The sequence below is a fragment of the Mus caroli genome, unplaced genomic scaffold (genome assembly GCF_978045245.1).
Source record: "Mus caroli unplaced genomic scaffold, Mus_caroli_1 scaffold_13, whole genome shotgun sequence".
Lineage (NCBI taxonomy): Eukaryota > Metazoa > Chordata > Mammalia > Rodentia > Muridae > Mus > Mus caroli.
Window position 1 is genome coordinate 73975651 of NW_028227268.1, and position 13705 is coordinate 73989355.

Sequence of the window (13705 nt, forward strand, 5' to 3'; positions counted from 1 at the left end):
TGGAGTTAGTTGTTTTAGTTGTCTCTGGTTAGAGCTTGTTCCTCAGGTGATTATGTTAGCCTCTATCAGCAGACCTGGGAGACTATGTCTCTCCTGAGTTTCATTGGTCAGAATACTCTCGGCAGGCAAGCTCTCCTCTTGCAGGGAAGGTGCCCAGATATCTGGTGTTCGAACCTGTCTCCTGGCAGAAGTTGTGTTTCACTCACCAGAGGTCCTAAGATCCCATGGAGAGTCCTCTGGGGACCTTGGGGGTGTCTGAAGACTCTGCTTTTCCTCATTTTTATCTGCACCATACTTCCATGTGGCTTTAATTCCTCCTTTGAAGAGACAGATGGCACTGTGCCCATAAGTTCCATGTGGGTATGGAGCCTCTAAGTATCCCTACAGAGACAAAGGTTCAGGTCTGTTTGGTGTTCTGTTCCCAGTTCTGTATGATGAACAGTCCCAGGTTCTCTTGGGTTACCAGGAAGTAGATTGGGATACAGGAGATGTTCATCCCTCCTCTTATGCTGCTCTGAATGGTGTCTTGTTTCTTTCCTCCTCTTTTTCATCATTCTGTGTGCAGTACTCTGTTCTTCAATCTGATCAAGATCCCAAAGTCATCTTCTCTCAAGGTGTTGAACTCACACATCCTCTCCCCACTGCTCTTGACACCAATGCATTTGCCTTTCCACCTCTTCCAAAGTCACCCTTCTTGTCTCTAGAAAACAGGAGAAAACTTCTCTGAAATGGAAAGTGGAGAAGGTAGTGATATATAATCTGGAAATGGCCCTTCCAACGTGAAGGACAGATACTACACATTGTTTTGTGAGTATAGCTGCAGTTCTTCTCTTTCCTGTAGTTTATAAATCCCTCAGGGCCAGGCTTGGGTTCAATACCCACCTTTTTGCCTTCTTTTCTTTTCCTTTGTTCCCTCAGAGTCTTGCTATGTACCTGCAGTAGTTTGAAGGATATTGGCCCCATAGTGTCATGTACTCGGTTGCTTAATCACCAAGGAATGTTACTACTTGATAGGGATTAGAAGGATTAGGTGTGGCCTTGATGGAAGAAGTGTGTCACTGAAGGTGGACTTTGAAGTTTCAAAAGCCCACCCCAGAACCAGGCACTCCCTGCTCTCTCTCCTCTCCTCTCCTCTCCTCTCCTCTCCTCTCCTCTCCTCTCCTCTCCTCTCCTCTCCTCTCCTCCCCCCCCCCTGCTTTTGGATCAGGATGTAGCTCTCAGCTCCTTCTCTAGCACCATTCCTTCTTGCTGCCATGCTCTCTGTCATAATAATAGACTAAGCCTCTGAAACTGTAAGCCAGCCCTCAATAAAATGCTTTCATTTATAAGAGTTGCCTCAAAAAAAGGGCCGGGCGTGGTGGCGCACGCCTTTAATCCCAGCACTTGGGAGGCAGAGGCAGGCGGATTTCTGAGTTCGAGGCCAGCCTGGTCTACAAAGTGAGTTCCAGGACAGCCAGGGCTATACAGAGAAACCCTGTCTCGAAAAAACCAAAAAAAAAAAAAAAAAAAAAAAAGAGTTGCCTTGGTCATCCTCCAACAGATTGGGAAAGGATCTTACCAATCCTAAATCTGATAGGGGACTAATATACAATATATACAAAGAACTCAAGAAGCTGGACTCCAGAAAAATCAAATAAACCTATTTTTAAAAATGAGGTACAGAGCTAAACAAAGAATTCTCAACTGAGGAATAGCGAATGGCTTAGAAGCACCTGAAAAAAATGTTCAGCATCCTTAATCATCAGGGAAATGCAAATCAAAACAAACTTGAGATTCTACCTCACACCAGTCAGAATGGCTAGGATCAAAAATTCAGGTGACAGTGAAAGACCCCAAGAGGAGCCCCTAGCTCAGGCCTTGGGATAATAGCGGACCCCCAAGATCTCACAAGAGACCAAGCTTGATGCAAACCACATGAGGCTTTATTCGGGGAAAAGCCAGAGTTCTGGGGATGACTCAGAGCCCACTCAGGGGTAGAAGAGTCAACCTCAAGGGGAACGGGGTCCCAGTTTTTATAGGCCCTTGTGGGGGGGGCAGAAAGGGGGAGTAGGGGATTTCCAGATCTAAACAATATCTATTCTCAAGAAATGGGTATGGGAGGGGTACAAGGAAAGAGTCTGTGCAGGTGTAGCAACTCCTGATTGGCCTGTCTGTGGTTGCTGGGGAGATTTTCCGACTCTTCCCCAGCAACCAATATCACAAACACCTGGCAATGGGTTTCATCAGTGGGCACACACATGGGTTCAAGGAACAGTCAAAACATTGTCAGACACACGGGTTCAAGGAGTGGCCAGAGCATGGTGCACTTCTATTTTTCTAAATCAGTGATGCTAGTTCTGCTAACAATGAAATCTATTTTGCCAATTTCAGGGCTTCTGTGACCTTTTACATTCTGTCAGGATCTTTCCTGTTGAGGATATAGAGAAAGAGGAACACTCCTCCATTTATGGTGGGATTGCAAGCTGGTACAACCACTCTGGAAATCAGTTTGATGGCTCCTCAGTAAATTGGACATAGTACTACTGGAAGATTCAGCAATACCTCTCCTGGGCATATACCCAGAAGATGTCCCAATTTGTAATAAGGACACATGCTCCACTATGTTCATAGCAGCCCTATTTATAATAGCCAGAAGCTGGGAAGAACCCAGATGCCCCTCAACAGAAGAGTGAATACAGAAAATGTGATACATTTACACAATGGAGTACTACTCAGCTATTAAAAAGAATGAATTTATGAAATTCTTAGGCAAATGGATGTATCTGGAGGTTATCATCCTGAGTGAGGTTACTCAATCACAAAAGAACACATATAACATGCACTCACTGATTACAATACTTAGAATACCGAAGATACAATTTACAAAACACATGAAACTCAAGAAGAAGTAAGACCGGTGTGGATACTTTGTTCCCTCTTAGAATGGGGAACAAAATATCCATGGAAGGAGTTACAGAGACCAAGTTCAGAGTAGAGACTGAAGTAATGACCATCTAGAAACTGTCCCACTTGGGGGTCTACACCATAAACAACCACCAAACCCAGACACTAGGCAGATGCCAACAAGAGCCTGCTGACAAGAGCCTGATATAGCTGTCTCCTGTGAGGCTCTGCCAGTGCCTGGCAAATACAGACGTGGATGCTCATAGTCATCCATTGGACAGAGCACAAGGTCCCCAATGAAGGAGCCAGAGAAATACCCAAGGAGCTGAATGGGACTGGAGCCCCATAGAAGGAACATCAATATGAACTAACCAGTACCCTCAGAGCTCCTTGGAACTATACCACTAATCAAAGAAAACACATGGTGGAACTTGTGACTTTAGCTATATATGTAGCAGAGGATGGACTAGTCAGTCATCAATGAGAGGAGAGGCCCTTGGTCCTGTGAAGGCTCTATGCCCCAATATAAGGGAAAGCCAGGACCAGGAATGGGAGTAGGTGTGTTGGGGAGCAGGGTGGGGGAGAGGGGATACGGGATTTTTGGAGTGGAAACTAGGAAAGGGGATAACATTTGAAATGTAAATAAAGAAAATATCTAATTAAAAAAAAAAAGAGTTGTCTTGGTCATAGTGTCTCCTCACAGAAATAGATAGTAACTAAGTACCTCAGGTTAGCCTTGAACTTTCTGTCCACCTCCCTCAGCTTCCCAAGTGCTGTAGACCGCCACACCTAGCCAGTGCTTACAGTATATTCAAGCATGATATCTCACGAAGTTCTGAATGTATTGTGGGTAACTAGTAGACACAGGCTGACTTTGTGATGGAAAAGAAAGGGCAAGTTTGGACTGCAGTTGCAGAGAGGATCTGAGGGGGCAGGCAAAGTAGAGGTCCTATCATGGCTCCTAGGGATCACAAAGATAAGGTGATAGAACATAAAGAAACCAACCTTAAATTTCTATATTACTGAGCTCTGGCTGGCCCAGAGGGTAGTAACTCTGGGTAGCTTCCTTCTATTTGTCCCCACTGGCCCTGCCTCTGCTATTGTCTCCAAGTTTCCTCTGAGTGGCTTTAATTGTAAGCTTGGGGACTCTGGTTCCAAAGAGGGCATTTGTTTACTCTCATAAGACTTTCTTATTCAGTCTTTGTATTAAGCTTCTACATGGACAAGAGGAGACAGTTCTGCAAGACAAGTGAGAGACAGATGGTTGGGGGCAAGGGCAGGCAGCCATCAGTGAGTGACTTTTAGTTCTTAGATGCTGGTTCTGACCCATCACTACCATCTCACTAACTCAGTCTAATTTCTCCTCCTCTATTTCTTTGCTTTGATGCATAATAATCATACATATTTGTGGAACTGAGTATAATATTTAACATACACAATATATAATGCTCAGAGTGTGGAAAATGGCATATCTACCATGTCAAATATTTATTTTCTCAACTTTCTCCTTATGAGAAGATGCTGTTTATTTGAGACACACTGAAATAGAGTCCCCAGGATGGTATGAACACCCACAGCCTGGCTGAGAGTTTGGTGCAGCTGGGGAAAGAGATCAGATCTGCGAAGAGCAGCTACTTCCTGTCCTCTTTCACCTAGTAAGTGCAAGCACAGGAAAAGGACAATGAAATTATTTTAGTAGAAGTTCTTCCACCGGGTATCTGTGTTCATTTTCTGTGTTGTTTTTTCTACAGGAAACCAGACAACAGGTGAGTGCTGGACTTTTTCCTGCTTCCACCCCTAACACATGCTCCCACATACACACAGACATTCTCTCTCTCTCTCTCTCTCTCTCTCTCTCTCTCTCTCTCTCTCTCTCTCTCTCTCTCTCTTAAAAATTCCTATTACCAGAATTTGGTTCATTTCCCCCTTTCTATCTACATATTAGCATATCCTCTTCCTCTATCAAGGGCTTGTTGTTGTGTTTTTCTTTGTTTTCTTGATTAATTACTTTATTAATTTACCTTATATCCCAATCCCAGGTTCCCCTCCCTCCTCCCTCCCACTTTCTCTCACCTTCTCATCCCACATTTTTCTTTTTTTAATGAAAGGAGAGGAGGGGGGTTGCTCTTTCCAGGAAGTGGGATAAAATTGCAGCTTAGTGAGTTATATTCATAACACCAGAAAGAAATTCAATTGTATTTATTTTTCATTCCAAATGCAAGTTTCAGTCTGGGATAAGACTCAAGGGAAATGAAGTTATTTTGGTAGAAGTTCCTCCACTGGGTATCTGTGTTGATTTTCAGTGTTAGTATGGGTTAATATGTCTTTGTCTATGTTTTCAGATGACACAGTACAGCAGCTGAGCATGGCCATGTGGTTGAACCAGTCATCCACAGATGACTTTATCCTCTTGGGCATCTTTTCCTACAGCCCAAGAGATCTTCTTCTTTTCTCTGTGGTCATGCTGGTCTTCACAGCAGCATTGTTTGGGAATGTCCTCCTCATCCTTCTCATCTGCACTGACCCCCGACTCCACACCCCCATGTACTTCTTCCTCAGTCAGCTCTCCCTCATGGACATCATGTTGGTCTGTACCAATGTGCCAAAGATGGCAGTCAACTTCCTGTCTGGAAAGAAGTCCATCTCCTTCATAGGTTGTGGCATACAAATTGGCCTCTTTGTCTGTCTTGTGGGGTCTGAGGGGCTCTTGCTGGGACTCATGGCTTATGATCGCTATGTGGCCATTAGCCACCCACTTCGCTATCCTGTCCTCATGAATCAGAAGGTCTGTCTGCAGATCATTGGGAGCTCTTGGGCCTTTGGGATAGCAGATGGCCTGGTGCAGATGGTAGTGGTAATGACCTTCCCCTATTGTAGCTTGAGGGAGGTGGACCACTTCTTCTGTGAGATGCTCTCCTTGCTGAAGCTGGCCTGTGTGGACACATCCCTATTTGAGAAGGTAGTGTTTTTTTGCTGTATCTTCATGCTGCTGTTTCCCTTCTCCATCATTGTAGCCTCCTATACTCGCATCCTAGGAACTGTACTCCATATGCACTCTGCTAAATCCCAGAAAAAGGCTCTGGCCACCTGTTCCTCCCACATGACAGCTGTCTCTTTCTTCTATGGAGCAGCCATGTTCATCTACCTGAGACCAAGACAATACCGGACCCCAAGCCAGGACAAGATGGTGTCTATCTTCTACACAGTCCTTACTCCTATGCTCAACCCCCTCATTTATAGCTTGAGGAATCGTGATGTGATAGGAGCACTGCAGAAAGGGCTGGACCGATGCAGGGTTGGCAGCCAGCCCTGAGCTCTGGAGTTGGACTCTGTCTTATCATAGCTGTGTTATGGCCAATAAATAATTTCCCATCTGTGTTTAATCACACAGTTTAATCATAAACAATGAGGTGCTTGACACCTGCCCATCTTGGACAGAACTTTATAAGCCCTAAACCAGTACTAACTGTATCTCATGTGATAAATGGGTTCCTTCCCCCTCCCTCTCAGTCTGTTTCAGACTTCTTTCTAAATACATTATAGAGGAATGGAAAGCTCTGTTAACTCAAGCACTGCAGTACCAGGGCATTGAGATTGTATCGTTTATCACTTAAAGCTGGAGTGTTTTCTTTACCAGAAAACTCAACCCTTCTCACTGATGTTCACAGAGTCTCTTAAGTTCCAGGCACCGAGGCCTGTATTACCATTTTTCTCTAATTTACATACTGGTCTTGCACATTATTTGTTTATAATGCTACCACTGTTCTGTTATTTATATTGTACAGCTTACCATTAATGGCAAAAATGAAAAATCTTCCAGATGGCATAAAGCAAGATTCTAGAATTCTTTTTAGAGATTTCTCATCTTTGTACTGTGAAACCTTATTAAGGTTGCTTCAAGGAATAAAAATGCACATTGCACTACTCAAGAGAAATAGGTTAAAGACTCATTTATTTTCTTATTCTGTATGTGGGACCTAGAAGATACACATGGGAGTAATGGATGCACATGGTCCTATAATAATGGATGCACACAGTCCTATAATGGATGCACACAGTCCTATAGCAAAAATGTGACTGACTATCACTTCTGTTTCTAATTGTTCTTGTCATTTTTCCTTTGCTTGAGACTGAATCTGAACATAATGCTTAAGATAACCCCAATCATCTAGACACTGCAGGTCTCTTGCCTTGTACTTTTGACTGTATAGACTAACCTGTTTCCCCCTTGAAGTTGAAGACCTCAGCAAAATTTGAACTTTTATTCAATGTCATTTACATTATGACTATAAATTGGGCTCACATCCATTGTGCTGAGCTAGGCATCAGTTGTTCATCCCCATTTGTAATAAAATCATTTTTTCCTGAAATTCCAATGATCTTTTTGAAAGCAGAGAGCAGGGGGGGGGGTGGCAGGAGGGAGGGTTTTAAACTAAGTTCTGGAAGTTTTGCCCCAGGAAGCTGCTTACTCAGTCTCAGGCTCTGCTCATGGAGAACAACAGCATTAATAAATATGATTCTTAAGAAGCGGGGTGGGTGAGATGGAAGAATATCTGCTTAGTGTGTGGGGGATGCTGAATTCAATCTGAGAGAGAGAGAGAGACAGAGAGACAGAGACAGAGACAGAGAGACCGACAGAGAGACAGAGAGAACACAGATGGAACAAACAGACAGACACAGAGAGAAATGGAGAGAAACAGAGAAGGCAGAGACAGAGACAAAAGCATAGTGCTGCCGTGGGGACAGGCTAGACAGCCAGCTGAGTTAAATTCTCAAAACAGGCATTTTGTAGTGAACATGCTTATTTCAAAGAACCTTACAAGGGAACTTCCTTCCCTGGGAACCCTAATTGCCAAAGGAGATCTCCAAGGGTTTGTGAAAATAGAAGCCGTGTGTCCTTGTAGCTGCCAGAACTTCCATTGTGTGGGCATGCGTAACTTACTTTACTGATGATCTCTTGCTGATGCCTGTTAGGTGGAATCCAAGCCAGCAAACTGATTTTAGTGTTTATAGTACTAAATATCTTTCTGGCTCCTCTTCTCTTCTTACCCCCAAACATCTGCCTTGTCAAAATTTTAATCTGACCAGATACTCTTCTTCCAGAAAGTGTTCCTGGTTAAACTCATGCACATTACATCTCTCTCGTATTTTGCAAGCATCAACCCATACATATCATGTACCAACCAGAACCATTCATCCATAAGCATTAACATGTAGAATTAATTCATCCCTCTTCCGAGAAACCACGAATTATCGCTAACAAGTTTTGGATACCTGTACGTGAAGGTGAGGATTTGTAGTCCCAGATACTTCTGGGGCAAAAGAGTTGCTTGATTCTTCGGATTATTGAGACTCTATCAGTAAATAAAAACGAAATTTTGAAAGATGTTCTGCTTTAAACTGGGTTTGGTGACAAATGTCTATCAATCTGGAACTCATGAAGTGGAATCAGAATGCTCAAAAACTTAGTAAAACCTCAGTTGCACTGCAAGTTCAAAGCCAACCTAGCATGCATACGAAAAAGATAGACAGTTCAATTGTGGGTTGAGGACATAACTCAGTTGATTAAGGACCTGCCTGGTATACACAAAGCCCTGGGTAGAGTAGTACATGCCTATAATCCTAGCACTTGAGAGGTGGAGGCAGGAGGATTAGAAGTTCAGCACAGCCTTGAATACTTGTTTCAATTTAAAAATAAATTCTTTTTTAAAAATAGCATTAAAAATATTTTCCTAAATTTCACCTAAGTCATAGTGATTTGGGGATATTCCTATTTCTGATCTTTTAGGGCATATAGTATGTTTCCACATCATTGCCTTGATGTACTGGTTGGTTTTGTGTGTCAACTTGCCACAAGCTGGAGTTATCACAGAGAAAAGAGCCTCCCTTGAGGAAATGCCTTCATGAGATCTAGCTGTAAGGCATTTTTCTCAATTAGATCTCAATGATCTAGGGTGGCCCCTCCTATTGTGGGTGATGCCATCCCTGGGCTGGCAGTATTGAGTTCTGTAAGAAATCAAGCTAAGCAAGCCAGGAGATAGCATCCTTCCATGGCCTCTGCATCAGCTCCTGCTTCCTGACCTGCTTCCAGTCCTGACTTCCTTTGGTGATGAACAGCAATGTGGAAGTGTAAGCTGAATAAACCCTTTCCTCCCCAACTTGCTTCTTGGTCATGATGTTTGTGAAGAAATAGAAACCCTAACTAAGACACTGAACAAAAGCCAGTTTGCTGCTATTATGTTTGCAGCACCCAGCACCTGGATATGCTACACAAAGATCTACCATGAGTCTTAAACCCAGGATCTGGAAAAGCTGTACAAAGATTTACCATGAGCTGATAACTTAATTCCAAATCAGGTTTTCAATTGGCAGATATCTATTGATCAGCTACTATCCCCCAGACATTTGGGGAATTTGGGGTCACAAGAAACTTCCTTTTGTCCAGGCATACAACTCAATTAACTGGACAATGTGTCTTATAAATTAAAAGCTATTGAAATAAAACAGACTCAGAAAGGGGAACATCATGGGTTTGTTTCTGTCTGCAAAAATGAAGGTTTTGGAAACAGGGTTGAGGAGGCTACTTGGAAAGAAAGTGGAGGCCAACAGGAAGAGGGAACAGGAGAGATGCACTCCCTGCTCTCTTGAAATGTCTAGCTTAGCCTTAGTAGATCACAAAACACACACAGAGAGAGAGAGAGAGAGAGAGAGAGAGAGAGAGAGAGAGAGAGAGAGAGACTGCACTACAGGTGCTAGGCAATCAACATACCTGGTCATGAGGGAGATTCTGAGTCCAGGTTATTTATTATAAAAAAAATATTATTGTCTTGTTATGTGTTTGGGTGTTTTGCCTGCATGTAGGCCTATACTTAAGAAAGGTGTTGGCTACAATCTGTCCTGCCTGCAAGACGTACTGATGCAGTGATGGTGGTGAGAGTGGCCAACCATGACTGGTCCATGCCTCAAGAGGGAGCCTACGTCCGACACTGCCTGGATGGCCAGGAACCAGAGGCAGGACAGTCCAGAGGCCCAGGATAGAACCAAACACGACTGGAGTGTGGTAGGGAGGTCAATGAAATGATTTCTAATCATATTCTGCTATCCTCATAGATTGGTACCTAGCCCAACTGTCATCAGAGAGGCATCAACCAGTAACTTATGGCAGTAGCTGCAAAGCCCACAGCCAAACACTAGGTGGAGCTAGGGGACCCTTCAGTGTAAAAGTATTGCCATCTCTGAGGCTTATTGCCTCCATCTGCTACACCTGAGCCTGGTCCTGGAAGCTTCTAGCTTCCATACAATCTTACCTAGGCCTAGAATGTTTTCAGCCTCTGAAACGTGCTGCTGAATAAGCTCACCCTTTCTTGTTCTTTCTGATCTCTGGCTGGCTGATTTCAACTCAGCTGTTCTGACTCCAACTTCAGTCCTTGCTGATTAATTCAGTGTGCTTCTTCCCCACTCCCTCCCCCCCCCGCCCCCGTACTCTCTGACTCTCCTAAATTGTTCTGCTTGACTTAAAACTAATTCTAGCAATCTGTTCTAATCTTCTGGCTCCTCATTCTCTGGCTCATTCTCGTCGGGGTCATGGGGTATGCAAATAATGAAGAAGATCACCAAAGTCAGAAATAAACCAAAGGCAACTTTATTCACATCTGGGAAACAATTCTAACTGGACAGGGTCACAGTCAGGCTCGGGAGCTCACAAAGCAACCTTGAAGGTCAGGGACAGTCTCCTTTGGAAGCACAAGCCCATAGGCAGATAGATGTTCAGGGGACAATAAAGAAGGATTTCATAAATTAGGGGTCAGTTCTCAGGCCCAGGGTGTAGCAGGTAGCAGGATGTTTGTGCAGGGTCAGGGCTATTCTAAGACATCAGTCTTATCTCAGCTTTTATGGGGCTAAGGCAGGCCAGGTGGTTTTACTTCAGCTGAAAAGAATGTAGTGCTTGGGGACATGCACTGAGATGGGGGCAGCAGACCAATGTCTGGAATTACTCCTGGCTCTTCAGTTCTGTCTTTACCTCGGTCTAGCTTGTTCTCTCTTCAACCTGTCTCTATAAAACTCTCCTGGTAAAACTTCTCTCTCTCTCTCTCTCCTCATGAGAGCTGGGCATATACTATTCTGTCAAATCTTTCTCTGATTCATCACTTTCTCTGCCACTCAGTAAGACATGACTTTCAAACATGGCTGCTTCCTTCTACAAACTTTACCTTCGTTGTTTGGGATTAAAGTTGTGCCTGTATTCCAGCTAGCGGGATTAAAGGTGTGTGCTAAGATTCACAGCATGATCAAATATCCTGCAACACTGTAGAAGACAGGTAGGGAGGATTGTAGATGCCAGAGAGGTCAAGAACACTATGAGGACTCAGCCTACCAATCAACTAAGCAAGGCTCAAAAGGACTCAGAGAAATAAAAGTGACAAACACCGACCCTGTATGGGTCTAAGCTAGGTTCTCTTCATATAGCTTGTGGTCATGTAGCTTGGTGTTCTTGTGGGACTCCCAACAGTGTGTGAAAGAGTCTCTGACTCTCTCTCTCCTGCAGTTGGGACCTATTTCCTCCTACTGGGTTGCCATGTGCATCCATGATATCAGGGTTTGTGCCCAGTCTTATTGCATCTTGTTGGGCCACATTTGATGGATATTCCTGGGGAGGTGGGAGGGGGGCTGGTTTTTTTTTTTTCTGTTGGTTTGTTTTTTAAAGGGAAAAAGAGGAGTTGATCTGGGGAAAGGGGAGGTGGGGGGAGGTACTGGGATAAGTAGAGGGAGGGGAAACTGGAGGAAAGGTGATGTAAGAGAGAAGAATAAAAGGCTTCCATGTGGATGCTGGCAACTAAACCCAGGTTTTCCAGAAGAGCAGCTAGTGCCCTTATCTGCTGAACCATCTCCACATCCCTAAAAAACACCAAAAAACACCAAAAAAAAAAAAAAAAAAACCAAAAAAGCAAACAAACAAAAAAACTGGACCAAGTATATCAACTCCTATGGTTCCTGATTCTTGAGTTTTCCTGTACGCTGATGCATTTTTTCCCTCTCCATTATTTGTTCATAATTATCTAAGTTTGCAATCAGGGACACTAACATTAGTTTTAAAAGTATTATGCCACTTATTTTATTTTCCTTAGCATATATACATTGTAAAAAGTGGGGTTTGCAATGGAATAGAATTGAAGACCCAGAAATGAACCCACACACCTATGGTCACTTGATCTTCAACAAGGGAGCTAAAACCATCCAGTGGAGAAAAGACAGCATTTTCAACAAATGGAGCTGGCACAACTAGTGGTTATCCTGAAGAAGAATGTGAATTGATCCATTCCTATCTCCTTGTACTAAGGTCAAATCTAAGTGCATCAAGGAGCTCCAAATAAAACCAGAGACACTGAAACTTATAGAGGAGAAAGTGGGGGAAAGCCCTCAAAGATATGGGCACAGGGGGAAAATTCCTGAATAGAACAGCAATGGCTTGTGCTGTAAGATCGAGAATTGACAAATGAGACCTCATGAAACTGCAAAGTTTCTGTAAGGAAAAAGACACTGTCAATAAGACAAAAAGGCCACCAACAGATTAGGAAAGGATCTTTAGCTATCCTAAATCAGATAGAGGACTAATATCCAATATATATAAAGAACTCAAGAAGGTGGACTCCAGAAAATCAAATAACCCCATTAAAAAATGGGGCTCAGATCTAAACAAAGAATTCTCACCTGAGGAATACCGAATGGCTGAGAAACACCTGAAAAAAATGTTCAGCATCCTTAATCATCAGGGAAATGCAAATCAAAACAACCCTGAGATTCCACCTCACACTAATCAGAAGGGCTAAGATAAAAAAAAATTCAGGTGGCAGCAGATGCTGGCGAGGATGTGGAGAAACAGGAACACTCCTCCATTGTTGGTGGGATTGCAAGCTTGTACAACCACTCTGGAAATCAGTCTGGCGGTGCCTAAGAAAATTGGACATGGTACAATTGGACATGGAGGATCCAGCAATACCTCTCCTGGGCATATATCCAGAAGATGTTCCAACCTGTAAGAAGGACACATGCTCCACTATGTTCATAGCAGCCTTATTTATAATAGCCAGAAGCTGGAAAGAACCCAGATGCCCCTCAACAGAGGAATGGATACAGAAAATGTGGTACATTTACACAATGGAGTAGTACTCAACTATTAAAAAGAATGAATTTATGAAATTCCTAGGCAAATGGATGGACCTAGAGGGCATTATCCTGAGTGAGGTAACCCAATCTCAAAAGAACTCAAATGATATGTACTAACTGATAAGTGGATATTAGCCCAGAAACTTAGAATACCCAAGACATAAGTTACAATTTGCAAAACACATGAAACTCAAGAAGAACGAAGACCAATGTGTGGACACTTTGCCCCTTCTTAGAATTGGGAACAAAACACCCATGGGAGGAGTTACAGAGACACAGTTTGGAGCTGAGACAAAAGGATGGAACATCTAGAGACTGCCATATCCAGGGATTCATCCCATAATCAGCCTCCAAATGCTGACACCATTGCATATACTAGCAAGATTTTGCTGAAAGGACCCAGATATAGCTGTCTCTTGTGAGACTACGCCGGGGCCTAACAAACATGTAAGTGGATGCTCACAGTCAGCTAATGGATGGATCACAGGGCCCCCAATGGAGGAGCTAGAAAAAATACCCAAGGAGCTAAAGGGATCTGCAACCCTATAGGTGGAGCAACATTATGAACTAACCAGTACCCTGGAGCTCATGACTCTAGCTACATATGTATCAAAAGATGGCCTAGTCGGCCATCACTGGAAAGAGAGGCCCATTGGAC

At 43.4% G+C, this 13705-nt stretch overlaps 1 protein-coding gene across 1 annotated transcript; it reads left to right on the plus strand.

The window, feature by feature from the left end:
- Nucleotides 1-5248: 5248 nt before the first annotated feature.
- On the plus strand, nucleotides 5249-6562 carry LOC110288793 (olfactory receptor 2V2-like). The gene has a single exon (XM_021155043.2). It carries the CDS (start codon nucleotides 5249-5251, stop codon nucleotides 6194-6196), a length of 948 nt encoding a protein of 315 aa, XP_021010702.2. The 3' UTR covers nucleotides 6197-6562.
- Nucleotides 6563-13705: the final 7143 nt, after the last annotated feature.

Excerpts from the sequence above, each read along its gene's own strand:
- LOC110288793 (XM_021155043.2), top strand. The coding sequence starts at position 5,249 with ATGGCCATGTGGTTGAACCAGTCATCCACAGATGACTTTATCCTCTTG.